The sequence below is a fragment of the Equus asinus genome, chromosome 6 (genome assembly GCF_041296235.1).
Source record: "Equus asinus isolate D_3611 breed Donkey chromosome 6, EquAss-T2T_v2, whole genome shotgun sequence".
In the NCBI taxonomy this organism is placed as follows: Eukaryota; Metazoa; Chordata; class Mammalia; order Perissodactyla; family Equidae; genus Equus; species Equus asinus.
The window spans coordinates 94,293,570-94,312,125 of record NC_091795.1 but is presented as its reverse complement, the minus strand read 5'-3'; the positions used below and the strand labels follow the sequence as shown (position 1 = coordinate 94,312,125).

At 49.3% G+C, this 18,556-nt stretch overlaps 1 protein-coding gene and 1 non-coding gene across 3 annotated transcripts; both read right to left on the bottom strand.

The window, feature by feature from the left end:
• Window positions 1-808: 808 nt before the first annotated feature.
• ODC1 (ornithine decarboxylase 1) lies at window positions 809-8,607 on the bottom strand. 2 transcript variants are annotated; one of them, XM_044771946.2, is made up of 12 exons: window positions 8,364-8,607; window positions 5,790-5,908; window positions 5,569-5,698; window positions 5,119-5,292; window positions 4,466-4,638; window positions 4,066-4,200; window positions 3,671-3,752; window positions 3,409-3,492; window positions 2,272-2,434; window positions 2,077-2,189; window positions 1,771-1,985; window positions 809-1,288 (listed from the first exon to the last, which is right to left on the bottom strand). In XM_044771946.2, the coding sequence occupies exons 3-12, from the start codon at window positions 5,668-5,670 to the stop codon at window positions 1,144-1,146; spliced, it is 1,386 nt and encodes a 461-aa protein (XP_044627881.1). In that variant the 5' UTR covers window positions 5,671-5,698; window positions 5,790-5,908; window positions 8,364-8,607; the 3' UTR covers window positions 809-1,143. The 2 variants fall into 2 exon arrangements, with proteins under 2 accessions (XP_044627881.1, XP_070368719.1); XM_070512618.1 differs by lacking the exon at window positions 5,790-5,908 and having other exon boundaries at window positions 8,364-8,538.
• LOC123286783 (small nucleolar RNA SNORA42/SNORA80 family) lies at window positions 6,874-7,007 on the bottom strand. The gene has a single exon (XR_006529586.1). It is a non-coding gene; the product is annotated as a small nucleolar RNA SNORA42/SNORA80 family (small nucleolar RNA).
• Window positions 8,608-18,556: the final 9,949 nt, after the last annotated feature.

Here is an 18,556-nt window from a genome sequence, read left to right as displayed (position 1 = left end):
CCCACCAGTAAGATACTCAATGCTGCTCCCAGTGACCGGTGGCGACCAGCAGCTTCCTAGGGCGACATCTGGCAGCTGCACGGCCTGCCTTCCTCTGCACTGTGCAGCTACAGCAGGGATTCAAAATTCCCATTGTGGGGTTTAGTATGAAAACCTGCCATCCTTTTTTAGGGAGTGGGGGGTACAAGCTGATTAAGGAACGTAAAAGGCCAGTGCTGAAGGTCAGAGAGGAAGGTAGAGAGCCACAACACGTAAAATCATCGAGATTTATTAAAATCAGGTGGCTGCCAAATGTGCACCTTTCCTGACTTGTTCGGAACCACGCGACTCATCCTGGGAGCGAAGGCAAGCTGTAGAGGCAATGGCTGTGGCCTCTGTGGGCAAGAATCAGAGGGCCTCGTGTGCCTTCTTCCCTGGGCACTGGCCGTGGCAGGAACAGGTCAGTGAACAAGGGGCTCTCTGTGGGCATTCCAAGTTCACAGCCACCTCTGCAGACATTCGGGTGGGCTGAGCTGGCAGCAGAGGGTCTGGACGCTGTCTCATCCATCCTTCTCCTCCTACCTGCATGTGGGCTACATCTACTATTGGTAAGAATCCACAGGAAACTTTATACAGGACTCATGCATTTGAATTAAAAATGCCAAACAGGAAGAAGGCATTTCCATGGATTTTCAAAATTTTGAAAATATTTTGAAGCCCTTTGGGACAATTTCCTCAGCCTGTAGGAAAAAAGATCAAGTCCTATTTGTAAAACACATTCAAGGTAAGCTGTCTGGAATGGACACACTAAAAATTTCCCAATGCCCAATTATTTCAAGATACTTTATTTTTAAAACAGGTCACCACACTAAGCTTTTGGCTCCTTCTGCCAATGTACAAGCTACAAACGCTTGCTTGGCAGCTGAGGGGCACTCTTTAGTAGCATGTTTGAAAAGTGAATAAAAATCCATATAAAACAATTATTCAAATAGTTTCCATAGGAACACAGATAAGTGTGACCCCATTTCCTAGTCTTCCATATTGTTGCATCTGTGCCAACCCTACTTACAAAGACATTTCAAAACTACTGGGAATTAAGTTCAATGGTCCCCCCAAACCCCTACTTCAAGCTAAACTCGCAGTTAACAGCTCCAAGAATGGTATCTACACGTTAATGCTGGCCGAAGCACAGGCTGCTGGGTGCCGCTTCATCCCACTCTCCCAAGCACAGGACACAGGCAGAGTGCTGACGTCCTGCTCCTCCACTTCAGGCGGGAAGTCGTGGTTCTGGATTTGCTGCATCAGTTGCCTGAGACAGAAGCGGCATAATCAGAAACCCTGAGTCACCCATGGGGAGAACTTCCGAAGCCTATCTACTTCCTGGTTATTATGTCATCAGGAAGTAAATTCAATGCATTTCTAAAGCAAGCACTTCTTCAGAACCATCTTTTTGGTAGTAAGGAAACCACAAATCACATGCATTAATAAAACATTCTAGGCACACAGAAATATCTTAATTGGTCTTTTCTAAAATGGTTAAACTTTAGAAAAAATCTGAAGAGAAATACAGATCAGTATTATTTGAGGGATTTTCCTTCCATTTGCCTGTATTTTCCAAATTTTCTAGAGCATATATTCTTAATATGGGAAAGAAAATAAACTACTTTAAAAAACACTGGTAGTATCTAACCCTAAGCAAAATAATTTATTATCCAACTAGATAAGAGAAGCATAAATCCAAGAAGGTATGTATTCTTATCAGAACCATGAACATGCACTGCCATCACTAACCATGTTGGCCCTGACATGACATAGTAGATAGTTGGCCTCTGGAATCCGTTGAAAGTCGAAGCAGCAGCAACAGTATAAGCACCCATGTTTTCAAAGAGCATCCAATCGCCCACCTGCATCTCGGGCAAGTTACAGCGCTCAACAATGCGATCGAGGCCGTCACACGTCGGTCCCCATATGCTGGATGAATAATACTTCTCATCTGGTTTGGGTCTCTACATTTGAGAGAGAGAAACACCCACAGTTGTTATGACCTTGTTATGACCCATCATCTTAACCGTTCCGTACAGCATGTTCAGAAGATACCTTTTGCAGAAGAGGCTTCACGTGTGCATGATCATAAAGGATGCAATTAAATGATCCATATACTCCATCGTTCACGTAATACATAAAGGTCTGTTCACTCGACTCATCTTCATCTAGAAAGGCACATTAGTCTCAATTACCACTTTGTCTACCAACTTTCAGTTACACATGCAATGACTCGTTCTTTATACATACCATCAGATCCTGTTTGTTCCTTTAATACGAGTTTTTTCGCAATGATATTAACTGCGAGCGTGAAAGCTGATGCAACGTAGTATCTGCCTGGCTCAGCTATGACTCTCACTCCCGAGTCTGACGGAAAATACTTATCCAGCGCTGGGTTGATCACACTGGTGACCTATGAGAGTGAGACAGACAAGCAGAGTTAGTCATCAGGGATCACACGCAGGAGAGCACAAAGTCCTCTGATAGGACCCAATGAAAGCGTGTGAGCGCAGCCATCAGTGGGAGGATTATCATTAAGCAACAGCAGCAACAAAATAAACCTCTCACCAAACATTAGACCGCATATCTCTCTGGTTTCATTTTGATTCCCCTCTGGACACCCCTTCTATCCTTTAAAGATGTTATGGGTATGATTTTTATCAAACCATAGTACAAAATAAATTCATTACCACTGACTGAGGCATCAGGGAGCCTACATTTTACCTGGCAAATACACGCCAACAGGACAGAACTCTTTCCACTCTGCCTAGATTTTAACACGTAATGCTAACAAATAAGAATGTGCATCTGTTTTATAAAGTCGAGCACCACAGAACGGCTCATTAAGCACTTGGCATGTTTTATGAGGAAGGACAAACCCTAGCACGGCTCATTCAGGCAACGATACACTCCAGTCAGTGTGCTCTCTAGTCCCACAGTTCTTAATGTAATCAACTGTTTCCCAAAACTTTTGGGAAAACTGACTCATATTTTAGTTTAGAAAACCAAAGGATAGTAAATGCAATTTTAAATTGCACAGAAGTCAAAATATCACACCAAGATGTTTATTTTCATGTTCCTACACTCCCTTTTAAATTTTTCCTTTTTCTCCCCAAAGCCCCCCAAGTACATAGCTGTATATTTTTAGTTGTGGCACGTGGAACACCGCCTCAGCATGGCTTGATGAGCAGTGCCATGTCCACACTCAGGATCCAAACAGAAGAAACCCTGGGCCGCTGAAGAGGAGTACGCAAACTTAACCACTTGGCCACGGGGCTGGCCCCATGTACACTCCCTTTAGTATTAGCTAAAACATTTAAGTTTTGAAATATTCCAAAAAGGAACTTGCTAAAATAGCTCTAGGATAGTAGAGTTGTTATAAATTACCTCTTCAAATTTAAGCTTTACATCCTCAGATCCAGGAAAGCCACCACCAATATCAAGCAGATACATGTTGAAACCAATCTCAGCCTGGAATCAAGAAAATTAACAGAACAGTCAGATTCATAACAAATCAGGACAAATGTATGCAGCAGATGGGGCCAAGCCTCTGTAATACAGGATGCTTCTAAAAAGGTTAATTCTAGAACTGAGAATAGCTGCTGTCAGCCCCACCCCCACCTTGCACTTGGGGTTTCCATGAACTCACCCCCATGTCAAAGACACAGCGGGCATCAGAGATGGCCTGCACGAAGGTCTCCGGGTCAGTGCAGCCACTTCCCACATGGAAGCTGGGGCAATAAGAAATGAGAATGTTCTATTTCTTTTTATTTCATTATTTATTAATCAATTATTGAGGTAACATTGTTTACATTATACAAATTTAAGGTGTACATCCTCCTCCGATTTGTGCAGACTACATTGTGTTCACCATCTAAAGTCCAACTGCCATCTATCACCATACACATGCGTCCTTTTACCCTACCCCCACCTCCCCGTTTCTTACTATTTCTGAAAAGATCTACAGTGGGAGAAAATCTGTAAAACTTGCATTACCTAATATTAATATCTTAGCCTCTAACTATGCCACCACTGAGATCTCACCTGACACCAATGACGTCAATATTTAGCTCTTTCGCCCGTTCCAAAAGAAGCCTGCTGGTTTTGAGTGTGGCACCAAATTTAACACTGAGGCGACAGACTGCTTTGGAATCATCGGTAGCAATCCGCAAAACCAACCTGGAAGCGAGAAAAAGTGCACTGCACTGCATTTCCCACAACAGAAAATCGCTTACAGACGATTAAAACAAACAGAAAATCTTCGGGTGACAGTCTGATTTGAGTCTCATACGGTTTTATTAATCAAGAGAGTGTATGCTATTTTCTACTTTGTGTGATGCAGCAGAGATAATTATGAGGACAGAACTCTCTCAAACTGCACATCTGAGTCCGAGCGACGGCGCACACTCACAGCCGACCCGCCCCCAGACACGCAGCCACTCACTTTGCCTTTGGATGTGCCCGGGCAACTTTCATCAACTCGACCTCACTATCAAAAGTCATCATCTGGACTCCGTTATTGGCAGCATACTTAATCTGGGACACTTGTTTACAAGGATTTGCGTAGATAATCCTCTCCGGAGGCACCCCGAGACTCTGCACCAGTTGTATTTCAGTCTGGAAAAGAGGAGGTGTCACACTATACACATGTAGCTGATAGAAGAAAACAGAAAAACATGGGAAGTCGTCATGGTCCCCCAATTCTTTCACTAGCATCTATTGCCCAAGAAACACAACTTTGGGGGCCGGCTCCGTGGCCAAGTGGTTAAGTTTGCGCACTCCACTGTGGCGGCCCAGGGTTCAGATCCTGGGCGCGGACATGGCACCGCTCATCAGGCCACGTTGAGGCAGCGTCCCACATCCCACAACTAGAAGGACCTGCAACTAGGATATACAACTGTGTACGGGGGGTGGGGGGGAGGGTGGGGGTGGGGTTGGGGAGATAAAGCAGAAAGAAAAAAAAACCAGGAAGATTGGCAACAGTTGTTAGCCCAGGTGCCAATCTTTAACAAGAAAAGAAAAGAAAAAAAAAGAAACACAACTTTGATGTGCCCGCCATTTTATATCATCATTTTCAAGTCCTGCTACTTCGCTTACCTTGCTGGCACAGTCAAACCCGGTCCCGATGGCAGCCAGGGTCTTCACGATGGTTCTGCTGTCATTGCACTTGACTGCATAGAAGGGGGTGACCCGAGGAAGAGCTTTTAACCACCTCAGGTGCTTCTTTAGAATGTCTCCCAGGTCCGCAACATAGAAGGCATCCTTATCATCCTACAGCGAGAGCGGTTACAGGGGGCTCGTGAGCAGTAAGTCCAACAGGAAGCTTTCCTTTTCTTCCCCAGCATTCTCAGGAATCCTAGGCTTTTTCGTCCAGTCACTGATATGAATACCACTACTCTCACTGGACAATTCACAGCCAATTAAATTCTCAATTCCCTAGCAAGACATGCAAGTTCCATCAGATTTCCTTAAGACCCCACTGAAGTTCCCAGTTATCTGCCCAGCAATCTCAACGCTGCACTGACAGCACGGACTTAACATACTTACAGAAGAAGAAACTTCATTAATTTTTTGGTCCAGAATGTCCTTGGCAGTAAAGCCTTCATCGAGAAAATGGCAGTCAAACTCTCCATTACTAAAGTTGTTCATGGTTCCTTGATGCTCCTCTGAAACACAACTGCAAACAGGGTGGAAAAATTAACTCAGAAGCCATAACACTACTTAGTAAATCTTAACAAGATTAACCTGCAGCAAGGATGAATACTTACGTGGAAAACTAAGAGATGGAATTCAAAGGAAGTATTGCCAGCTTTTCACAAAGGCAATTCTCCAGAAATTCCAAGTCCTGCTGAAGATACGTTGCCCTCGGAGCAGCAGTTGAAATGTTCTGATCAACAAACACAGAATTTGCTGTTCACCCTCAGGAACACATCAAATTGAAAGGTCAGGCACTGACCTCCTCAGCACACACAGGAAAGAGAGCTCCTGGAGCACCCCCACAGACAGCTCACTCGCTGGGAGTGGGAATCCCACTCTTCCGAGGTCTAAGTCACATGACTCCCTAAACCTCGACAGAATCCGAGGACATCACAGATTCAACACTTAAGATCTTTTCAAAGCAGCATACTAAAATTCCATATACGGTACTGTACATCTCAACATACGCATTTCAAACATTCATGCTCAAAAACGAAAATGCAGGTTTCAGAAGCTTTTCTGCAGTAGGTTCACTGACAGGAAAAAAGTTTTATAACGGTCAGCTTACTTTCTTTCAGAACTGTTTCAGCTCTTTAGAAGCCTAAAATAGCATTACAGGAATTACTGAGAATTGCCATATAAACATCCAGCTACTTCCTACTTTCAGTAAGTCTTATACAAACTAATTTTTAATGTCTAATAAGCATCATGGAAATGCCTAGTCCTCTCAACTCAGTGATTGCCCTTAAGTTTTCCTAAATTTTATGAGCTAATTTTATGAGTTAATTTTCATACTAAGCATGTATTTTTAAAAACTCCAATATTCAGGTCAACATAAAGTATGACAGTTGCTGAATCTGATGAGGAATCAGCATTCCTGAACCAGTGCTACCTACTAAATTAGCAGTTCTGGGAACCCCAACTGTCCTTACAGGCACTAACATTTGCTTAGCTATGAATGATAATCATATGGAAATAATTTTCGGCTAAGTCTATGAATAATAAAAACAAGCACAATTATGAATAAGCAAAAATAAAGCTTGAAGCCATCAGAGCCTCTGTCCTTAGCCTTCGTGAAATGTGACACTGGTGAGTATCTTCAAATTATTGATTTTAACCCATCTAATTTGAGCCAGATAGGGCTTTCTTCTTTCTCACTGTGCAACCCGCTTCAGTGCCTGCAGCCTACAGGCAAAGGCCAGGCAATGGTTCAGGGCCACAGTTTGCTCTGGCATGGGGCACTATGAGAGGCCCAGGGGGACGAGCCTGCCATAAATCCAAACCCATGCACGTTGGAACTTGATCTAAGGTGACTTTTTGGCATTGTCAACCTCCTACATTGCCTTACTCACCCTTAAGGAAAGGCAAGAGACCAATACCAGGAAACCCATTTTGTCTATTTAAATAACATTTAAATAGGCTCAACGGTGAGATTGGGTTGTTTAGGGTTTGATAAGTATCTTTAAGGCAACATACAGGCTTAAACTCGGGAAGTTTTTATTTCTTTGAAATATACCCTTATCAAACATTTCATTTTCTTATATCTTTTAAAAGCTTTATTCTAATAACTTGTGACATAGAGAAATTTCACCCAAGAACATCTTTTGGTGTTCTATATAGCTAAGCTACTTAAAATGATGGTTCGGATGAATCTATCAGTACAAAACAGCACTTTTCTGCTAGGAAATTCTTTACTGCCAACTGGGTAATGTTAAAAGAGATCAGGATTAAACAGAAACCGAAAAACTTTCCTAACTAAGTTATACCCAATTTTAGGTTTGAATAAAATCAACACAATCTTTGTCCTCCTTAGACACGTCTAAGTGGTTCTGCTCCCCACACTTTAGCAATCTTTTAGGATTCTCAAACGACACAATTCATCCTTTTTTGAAAACCCTGGGGCTGGCTCCTACATGTTGGTCTGTTCGCCTTAACTGGGATCTTAATATACCAGGCTTTTCTAAAATCACTAAGTCATTCAAAGATTCCTTAAATAGACAACTTCGAGCCACGGCTGGCCGAGCGTTTATCATCATAGCTTCTACAAGGCTATCTTAGCTCTAACAACGCCGGCGGGTTTCTATATCGGGTCATTTGCTCTGTACACACAGCGAAAATAAGAACTAAAAAAAAGAAACAAGAAAGAAAATTGTAGGGCAACGGGGCAGAATGATATGTCTCATCCTTATAAAACTGAGATGAGCGATGGGAACCCCGGGACCTGCAGTGGCTTGCTTCATTCCTCTCCTGCACCTGCTACCAGGCTTGCCACATGGCTAAAAAAAAAAAAAAAATAGCGGTTGCAGGAACGACCGGGCCTTCCCAGCGGCTTCCGGCTCCGAAGCCTTCACGGCGTGGTTCGGAGGAGGCGCAACGCGGCCCCTCCGGCCGGGCAGCCCCGAGCCGGGGCAAGCAGGCCGGGAGGGCGGCCGCCGGGAGCGCACAGGGCCGGTGTCGGGCCCCGCTTGTCGGGGGAAACTGGGGCCGGAGGGCAGTGCCTCTCCAAGGTCAGGGCCGGCGGCCGGCTGTGCGACCACGTGTCCCTTGCGGCTCCGGGCGCGGGGTCTGAGCGCGGCCCCGTCCGGACGCGCGGGGACACGTGGCCGTCCCCCCCAGCCCCCCAACCGCCGGGACGCCCCTCTCACCTAGAGCGCGCGGGCGCCGCGGGCCGGCCCCATGGAGACGCCGCGAGCGCGCAGGACCGCCGGCCGCCCCGCCGCTGTCGCCGTCGGCCGCCTGCCCGCCCGCCCGCCGCTCGCTCCCTCCCGCGGAGGACCGCCGGCCCGAGGCGGCGCCGGAGTGCTGGCAGAGGGGCGGCGGCGGCGGAGGCTGAGCCGACTGACAAAGCCGCCGCGCCGCCGCACCGCCTCTTATAGCGCCGCGCGTGTCGTCATGGAGACGCACCAGCTCAAACCAGCCGCGATCGGTTCCGTCCGGGCGTCCTCGGAGGGAGGGGGCGGGGCGCGGCTGCGGCCAACCCGGGGCCGGGCGCAGGCGCGGGGGGCGCGGGCGACTCGACGTCAGCGCCTCCAGCGCCGCGCCCCTCCCGGCCCTGCGGCAGGCACGCGCACGCGCACGACGCCGAAGCCCCGGGCCGTCTCGCGCCGCTCCAGGCCCGCGCACGCGCACGATGCCGAGACTCCGGGGCCCGCGGGCGCTGCGTCCGGCGTCGGGGCTCGCCGCTCGCTCGCCTTCAGCCTTGGGCCAAGAGGTGCCGCCGCAGAATTGCAAAACCTGCTGCTGACCGCCGCCGAATTTCAGCATCCGCGACACGCGGAACTGTTCTTGCACTTGGCATTAGGTGCATCGTGCCCTCGGGCAGAGAAAGGAAATCGCCGGCGCGAGCGGGCCACGTGGACCCGGCCGGGCGGCCTCTGGCCTCTTCTGCCCGCGCCTCCATCCCTACGAAAAGGGACTGGGAAGTGATTCTGGCGCCACTCCACCAAGAAGGGGGCAGAGACGCTGTCAGTGGAAGGGGCGTGCCGAGGGGCACCTGGCAAGTTGGCGGCGCCAGTAAACCGTGTCTGACATATGCAGGTGTCTTCCAGCTAGATGGCAGACAGCAGCGGACCCGCGGAGATACACGTTCCTCTTTGCAAGCCAGAGACTCGGCTGAGGGCGTTAGGGGAAGGGGTGGGAGGTAACGGGTCCCCACTGCCCTTTACCGTATTGGATGGCTCTCATCAATGACTGGACATCTTTAAGGGCAACTGCATTTGGCACGCTTTGAGAGAGTTATGTAAGTCCTAACACACCAACAGTGTCTACGCAATTCAATACAAATGGTCAAAGTCGCGTAGGAACTTGGTTGTCCCTAAGAGGGCGCAGCCAACGCCTACGGTGGAGGACTTGCCTCTGGAGGGGCGGGCCAGGCCACCCTCCACTGCCAGCCCCAAGGAGGGCAGTTTTTTTCTTTCATTCTCACCGTTCGTTCCCTTGAAGACAAAATACAACAGTTATGTCCCATCCTAGCATGTGGGTTTTGTGACCAACCTGAGGCTGCCGGTAGGAGTTAGAGAACATGTGAAACGCCCTGGCCACGCAGTGGGTGCAGGGGACCCTGGAGGAGCTCAGTGCTGGCGCATGTCCCTGGCCCCAACTTGCTGTGTGATCTTGGGTAAATCTCTGGGACTAGATGACGCAAGGATCTTCAGAGCTACAAAACCCTGTGAGGTTTTGGAAAACCTTTGTATTGGCCCTCAGGCCTGGGGCATAGTCAGCGAATACTTTTTTAATGAATGCATGAGTGAATGAATGACCTGACTCTCCCTGGAGCGTGCCTGACTTACACAGAATCAAGAGGGGTAAAACAGCGGTGTCTTCCTACATGAAGGGCAGAGCTCCCTTCTCTCTTGGGCACCCTGATCAGTTTTATTTTTACGTAGTCCTGGAGCAACCACTGGGTGCTAGGTACCATGGACCCGGGGGAAGCGGATGGGCGTTATCTCCATCCTAACAAACTTAATCCCTAAGGAGGAATGAGATTAACAATCCCATCAGGAACATTATAGCCTCAGGCGCTAAATGGGACAGTTTTGATTCCGTGGTGAGCACGTGGTATTTGTCCCCCTCTGTGCAGAAACATTTTGTTCCAGTGACACACAGAGTTTTCCTCACACTCTGGAAGTCTCCTGTGTCCAGTGCCGAGACCACAAGGGGAACACTGTCCGCACTGTCCAGCTTTCAGTGGCACATCAATCAACCAGTCATTGCGAGGTGAAGGCTGTCCCAGCTCTGCAGCCTCCTTTCGGCAGAGGGGACGGGATGTCTCAGCGTGTGGGATCCTGGTAGCAGCCTGGCCTGGAGGGAAGGACAGCCAGCCCCTATCCTGCCAGCAACTTGCCGCTGTGCGACCTCAGCCACTTCCCTGACCCTCTGTGAGCCTGTTTCTCCAGCAATCAAGGGAAAGGGGTGGGCCAGATCTAGGGGCCCTTTCAACTCAGTTCTGTGGTTAATATTTTAGATTTAGAAGTATTAGCTGAAGGTAGAGGCGAGTTCTTGATTCCGGAAGCCAGGTGGTCTGTCCCTCTGCTGCACGCTTGTGCCACTTACAGCCTGGTCACCCCCACAACTGCCTTTCCTACTAGCCCACCCCAAACACATAAACTCCTGCCCACACACTTCACTCTCCTCTGGGGAGGCCAGGCCTTGCCCAGATGAGCCATCTGGCCCAGATGGGGTAACAGAAGCAAGGGGAGTGGACAGTACTGCTTCCTGGAGCACTGGCCCTGCAAGCTGCAGGCGAGGCCCTTGGCTTTGGGTCTGGGAGTCAGCGAGGCCTGAGTCATTAAACCAGGCTACTAATCTGGATTTGTGAAGATAAACCAGCCATGACTACACCTGGCCTTATTCAAATGCATGCCTTTAGTGTCTTTCTGCATATTTTCAATACACTTTGTCCTCTCCCTTACTATTTTTTTTTCCTTAGAGAAAAGCAACACATCCTTGTGAATGTGGGATGCCCGACACCAAGAAGTCACCCTTACGTGGAGATGAGGTTTTTGTGTTTGGTGCAGAGGCAGTAAAGGAAGTGAACAAAAACATCAAAAAAACACATTGGACATGCCATCAAGGTCTGTGTCCTTAATCATCACTCCTGAGTTCTGGGACCAGCTCCAGTTGTGTATCTTCCCTCGGCCCAGAGCCTGTCTTGAAGCCCGGGGCATCACTTCCACGTTCTGGCTCTCAGACTTTTTCTGTAAAATGCTCCCTGGCTGGATTGGACTGGAGGAAAACTCGGACTCGTATTCTCTGATGTTCTAAGAACCTCTGACTTTTTTTACAAAGAGAGCTCCACATAAATCCGCTCACCACATTTTCTGAAACGAAAATGAGGACACATCTGATGAAAAAGGTGTTGTTTTCTTAATTATTTACATGAAAGGGCTTGTAAAGGTAAACAGTGGTTATAAATCTAAGGAGTCACCTTTACTGGAAAGAATTAAATAACATAAGAGACAATAGTCAGCGAGCATTTATGTGTCCATGTACTCAGTATTGGAATATTCGACATTGAGAACTCTGGAAAATGAGTTTGTGTTCTGTCCACATGTTCGTGGTCATATTCTGCACCAGATTTCTTCCCAGAAGTATGGTAAGAATTGACTATGGAATGAGACTCAAGACATCCAGCCACATGAGGACTTTGGGAGGTTAGGACCTGTCCTGCGAGGGTGCCATAATTCAGGACACCTAGGTAATGGGAACCAGTCATGGGACACTAGAAACAAGTCACATGCGGATGTTTGACCAAAAATAGTTGTTCCGAGGCTCACTCACTCACCAACACTGTAGCCTTGCCCTTGAATTGTTTTAGGTGTTTCCAAAAACCTAATCCACCCTCCAACACGTGAAGTGTGCCATCTTCGCCGATATCCAGATGATGAGCCCCAGACGCAGAGAGCTTCCGGGGAGGCCCTCCATGCTCTGAGCAACAAAGGTGTCATCGGAGAAGTGGAGCGCCTCCAAAAGTATCTGTTGGAAGCCAAAGACACGCATGTGTAAGTGGAAGTCCCAGGACGTTTGTTTTATAAAGTGTTGTTGCATCACCGCCCCACCCTGCCCCTGCCCTGCTGTGGCTCCCCGGGAAGTTGCTGGGACACGGGCCATCTGGCAGGAGCTGGGCCCCAGCCTCCTAGAGCCCAGCAGGGCCCTGCGGCAGGTCAGGGGTCACACAATACATTGCAGAGAAGAGGTGACGTCTGTCCAGAGGTTGCGAAGCAGGAATTCGTTTAACTTGAGCAATGTATTGCTTCCCACAGACTGCCTTTCCAGTGGACTGAAGGGAGAGTCCCAGTAAATGTGTGCCAAGCCAGCCTTCAGACATGCCAGCTTCCTAACACGTGGGCGGACAGCGGACAGAAAGTTTCAGATCTGACCATTTTTACTCATTCTTTTTTTTTTAGAGTAAAATTTTTTTTTGTTTTAAAGATTGGTTGGTGCCTGAGCTAACATCTGCCGCCAGTCTTCCTGTTTTTAGTTTTTTTCTTCTTCTTCTCCCTAAAGCTCCCCAGTACATTGTTGTATATTGTAGCTGCATGTCCTTCTAGTTGTGTTATGTGGGACGCCACCTCATCATGGCTTGATGAGCGGTGCCACGTCCCTGCCCAGGATCCAAACCGGCGAAAACCTTGGCCGCCGAAGCGGAGCATGTGAACTTAACCACTCAGCCACAGGGCCGGCCCTACTCGTTTATTTAAAACCCTTCGCTAGTGGTCCTTGGCCCAAGGTAAAGTCCAAACGCCTTAGCCTGGCACCCGGGACCGTCTGAGGTCTGCCCTGATCACCTGCCCAGCCTCATCACCTCCACTTCAGCCCTCCTGAACCACTCTGTCCTGCAGACCCAGCCCACCGGCCATCACAGCGTGGATTGCACAGTATGAGCACCTTGGGTCTCATCCCTCCCTCCCCTCCCCTCCCCTCCCTTTGAATTCAGGGCCACAATCTCCTTATCTTCAGACATCTGGTTTCTAGCCCAGTGCCTGGCACATAAAAGTCACTCAATATTGTTAAACTGAAACCAGAGCTGTCCTGAAAGATCTGTGATTTGCGGCTGCTGCGTGACTGATTAGCTCATAGGAATCCCTCCCCATGTGCAATCTACAATTAGAGGGAGAAAACATTCTGAATGTTCCTCCTTTGGTTATTTACTCATTTATTCGTTCAATACATGTTTATATTGAGGGCTGCCTATGTGCGAGTGATGTGCGGGGCAAAGGAGGACCCTTTCTGGCTGCAGCTATGGGCTGGGTTCTTGGGGACCAGCAGGGAACTGATGAGGGTGAAAAGAAGCCTCCCCTTCTACCCAAGGCTTAAAGAAAATTGCCTCTTTTGTTTTATTTTCTTCTGAGCTCCTGGCAACTGCCTCTGACCCAACATGTTGCAGCACCTCTGCTGGATTTTCCACTGCTCCATTTTTGCTGGTGCCCCACCTGGTGGGGCCCCACCTCTGGGAAGCCTCAGACCTGCAAGCGTTCTTCCTCTTGTGGCGGGGATCAGTAGTGGAGGCCCTTGCACAACCCAGGCCTTCTGGACAGTGTGTGCTCTGCCGGGGGCCATCTGAGCCCCATATTTCTGCCAAGTCAGAACCCCGGGCTTGCAGCATCACGCTGGACCGCGCCACACGGGCCCTGGCACAAGGCAGACCTGTGTCTGAACCCCCAAGGAGAGGCTGCATGAGCATCTGATGGGGGTGCTTGCTGTCTCCCTTCAAGCAGCCTGTGAGCCCTTATTCTGGGCCCAGGTCCTTCCAGCTGCCAAGGAGAGGGAGATGAGCCAAGGAGGTCCCTGCACTTGAGGAGCTCACAGTTCTGAGGGGACGTCGACCCCAGGCTTGTGCTCTCTTATGTTCTGGTCACCAGGACAGTGGCCACACAGGGCACCACCATGGGGGCCCTAGGGAAAAGGTGCGAGCTCCGCTCTGGGTATTAGAAACAGCTCATGGAGGGGTCAGCCCAGTGGCACAGAGGTTGAGTTCCCATGTTCCGCTTCAGTGGCCCAGGGTTCGCCGGTTTGGATCCCTGGTGCGGACATGGCACCTCTTGACAAGCCATGCTGTGGTATGCGTCCCACATAGAACGTAGAGGAAGATGGGCACGGATGTTAGCTCAGGGCCAGTCTTCCCCAGCAAAAAGAGGAAGATTGGCAGCAGATGTTAGCTCAGGGCTAATCTTCCTCAAAAAAAAAAAAGAAAAGAAAAAAGAAACAGCTCATGGAGAAGCCTGGGTTTGGAAAGGCTCATGGAGGGCTGGCGTGAGCTGGGGAGGGCCCCAGGGCACCCAGGGCAAGAACAAGACTGGTGAGTGCATAGAGAGAGAACCGTCCTTAGGTCCAGCTTCACTGTGAGAGGGCTGACTCTGGGGGCAGCACCCCACCCCCAGGGGCTGCTCCTTTGTCATGCAGACAATTCCGCTCTGCCTCAACCTGCATTTCCCATCAGCCCAACCAAATCCTTGTTGACGACAGCACCTTAGAGGGCAGGTTAGTCACCATACCAGGTACCAACCGTTCTCCTGTGGCATATCATGCCCTGTGTCACTCAGGGCCTGAGCAGGTGGTTCGGTAGAGGGTATTTAATGTGGGAACTAGTTACAGAGATAACAGAGTATCTAGCAGCTGCAGGAAGCCACTACCACCCATGGGACTGGGCCTAAAAGGGAGTGAAGGCCACCAGCAAAGCACTTGGGGGCCGTCCAGTGGGAACTGGAACCACAGAAAGGGGTGCTGACTGGAGGGGCTGGAACCACTGAAGGGAAGCAGTCAATGCTGGAGACACTGCTCAAAGCAGAGACCGGAGAACAGGACCCATCTCCCATCCTCCAATCTCCTACCAGGACCTCCCGATTGGAACCTGTTGGCAAGAGAGCTGACAAGTGTGATTTTCAGGGGTCAGCCCCTATCTCCACCCCACTCCAAGAAACAGAGCAGGGCCCTGGTGGGGTGGGGAATGGGAGTGAGATCAAGGAGGCCCATGACAGGCACAGCTCCCTTTGCAAAGACTTGTCAAAATCTTCTTCCTGCCCATTTGCCAGACACTTCCTAAGGAGTGTTCTGGTAAGCACCGTGTTCTGTTTCGTATTGGCTTAAGCAATAGGGAAAATTAATCATCTCATGTAATGAGACGTCTCAAGGAAGGGAGGCTCCAATTTTGTTCATTAGGAGCCTCAAGAACAACACCAAAGACCTGTGTCTTTTCATCTTTCTCTTTTCCATGCCCACGGTGTGGGCCTGCTCCTCTCCTGGTTCCAAGATGGCCCCAGCTCTGGGCATCAGATACAGACAAAATGAAGGCTCATGGACAGGGAGAGGGCATCTCTATTTCTGCGTCTCTTTTTGTCCAAGAAAGAGCTTTTCCTGGCAGACTTCCTTTCCTGTCTCATTGGGCAGAATGTATCATGTCCCCTTGCCTTCTCCATCTCTAGAAAGGAGAGCGGGACCTCCACGGTTGACCTAAACTGATCACGATTCGCGCCTTAGCACCAGAATGGGCTGAGGCCTCCCGTGAAGAGCATGCTACTTGGAAGATGCTATCTGTCATGGGTTGAATTGTCCCCCTCCCAAGCTCACGTGGTGAAGTCCTAGCCCCCAGGACCTCAGAAAGTGGTCTTATTTGGAGAGAGGGTCTTTACAGAGGGCATCGAGTTGGATGAAGTCATTAGGGTGGGACCTGGTCCAACATGACTGGTGTCCTTAGGAAAAGGGGGAATTGGGACAGAGACAGACACGCGCAGAGGGAAGATGACGTGGAGAGATGGGGGAAGGCCAAGTGACGAAGGGTAAGGCAGACATTAAGATGATACTTCTACATGCCAGGGACCACCAAAGATTGCCAGAAAACCACCGGGAACCAGGCGAGAGGCTGGAACAGATTCTCGTCACAGCCTCAGAAGGAACCAACCCTGATGACCCTTTATCTCAGGCTTCCAGCTTCCAGAATGGTGAGAGAATATTTCTGTTGTTTAAGCCACACAGTCTGTGTTACTTCGTTATGGCAGCCCGAGTTGACTAAGACACTGTCTGAAAGAAGTCAGCGTTTGACTGCCGGAAGAAAGAGGAAGAGAATGGCGCAGGGTAAGGGACCTGGAAACCTCTATTTCTCAGGACTCCCGAGGAGGTTGTGGTGAAGGGTAGAGAGCGTGTGGGTGCAAGGACTCACTGTCGAAACTCAACGCAAGTTCCCATAATGTTTATAAGGCAGGGCTGCCCAGAGCTCAGCCCTTGAGTAGAGTTGCATTTAAAGACAGTGCAAACAGAATGCCACCTGCCCTTGCTTCTCAAACGTCGAAGGAGGGGTCCAGTGCATCATTAAACGCCCTTTCCCCTCTGCCTCCAGCAAGCGAAACTCCCGGGAGCTGCTCGCCCTCATCCCTGGAAGATCTTTCTCTCCCTTCCTCAGCAAGCTGTCGTACCTGTGTTCCCGTGATGACCTCTCCCCTCTGGGCCTCTCACCCCCACAGCCCCTGCTTCCCACATTTCGCTCCTGCCCTCGGTACGTAGCCTCTGGGGGCAGCTGGTCTTCCCAACTCTGCCAGCTTTTTTTGCACCAGAGCGTGAGGGCTGGGCGGGGGCCAGGGGGAGCAAGCAGGCAGTGCCTTCGTGGAGGAAGGGAAAGGGTGGGTATTGGGATGCGATAAAATTGTCCAAAGATAATTCAGCGAATCAGTTAGGTAGGGGCTTACTTAAAAAATGTAAGAGTCTGAAATTTCAGGGTTGAATAAATGTTTTCATCAATAGTCCAGGGGGTGGGTACACCTGGCTGTTTGTGCGTGCCTTCAGAACTCAGCAGACATCCTGTATGCCAAAGGTCTGCTCTTATCTGCTGCCTCTCCCAGGGCCGCACCCAGAAATGTTTTCTGGGTCGGGGCTGCCTGACAGACCTGTGATAGGCCCGGGTGTGGAGGAGGCCGAAATTCCTAGGAAGAGCCCAGCTGCGAGCCAAGGCTGGAGGAGTCAGGACCAGCTGGACAAGGAAACAGAGAAGCAGAACAAATTTGATTTTACTGACAGCTGCCACACCACGTCTGGGCACCCCATCAAGAGGTGAAGTGCAATCGGGGCAGGCTGTGACTCATTTAAACATATAGAACGTGGCTAAGGCGGTCCAGCTTCTACCATCCTGGCTGGGACGCTTGCCTTTGGAGCCTTGAGTCATCCTGTAAGATGGAAAGCTGCCCTGAGGCCATCACGCTGACAGAAACCTCAGGCCACGCGGAGAGCTCGTGTTCAGGGTTTGGCTCACAGGTGAGCACCAGCTCAGGTGGCGAGGACATCCATTAACAGATAAGATCCAGCCCCAAGCCCTGGAGTCAGGGAGCTGCCAGATCTTCCCAGCTGAGGCCCCAGAGGTCATGGAGCAGAGACAAACCTGGCCCCTCTGTTCCTGACCCACAGAATCTGTGCACGTAATAGATGGGGGTTTCACCCCACTGAAGTTTGGGGTAATTTGTTACACAGCCATATAAAACTGGAAGAAGCAGCTACAGTATTCTGACAAAACAATTCTTAGCCTGGGTCCTCACACCCCAGGGAGCAGCCCTCTCTAGGAGAGCCCAGGTTTGGGGTTAAGTATGGCATGGCACAGTGGTCAGGAAAGCAGACCCCGGAGACAGATTGGCATGGATTTGCATCCCGACCCTCTCTGGCAGGTTAGTTTACTTCCTCGAGAGTCTCAGTTTCTTCCTCTCGAAATGGGGAAAGTAACAGAAGCTGTCTCACAGATTACCATGGGGATTAAATGAGATAATTTATGCACAACGCCAGTGTCAGATCGACTGTATTTAACACCTGAAACACCAAACTTTTGAACACTCCCTCCTCAATCAATACAAGACTGTTTTCTGTAATAACATATGTAAAAACCAGCAGTAATCATTATTTTCTTGATTTGCTTTTTAGTTTTAGAACAAAAAGTAATTTTAAAAGAAGAAACTTCAATTTTAAAGATATTATTCAAATTAAGTTAAACATTTCAGGGGCTGGCCTGGTGGCGCAGCGATTAAGTTCGCATGTTCCGATTCTCGGTGGCCCGGGGTTCGCCGGTTCGGATCCCAGGTGTGGACACGGCACCACTTGTTAAACCATGCTGTGGCAGGCGTCCCACGTATAAAGTAGAGGAAGATGGGCACAGATGTTAGCTCAGGGCCAGTCTTCCTCAGCAAAAAGAGGAGGATTAGCAGCAGATGTCAGCTCAGGGCTAATATTCCTAAAAAAAAAACCCCAAAAAAACAAAAAAAAAAAAACCCCAACATTTCACGTATGAACTAAAATTTGTATTTACCAAAGATTTTACATCTTGCAGGTAGCGCTTTCATTGTTTAAATTGTCACCATCGAAACTGCAC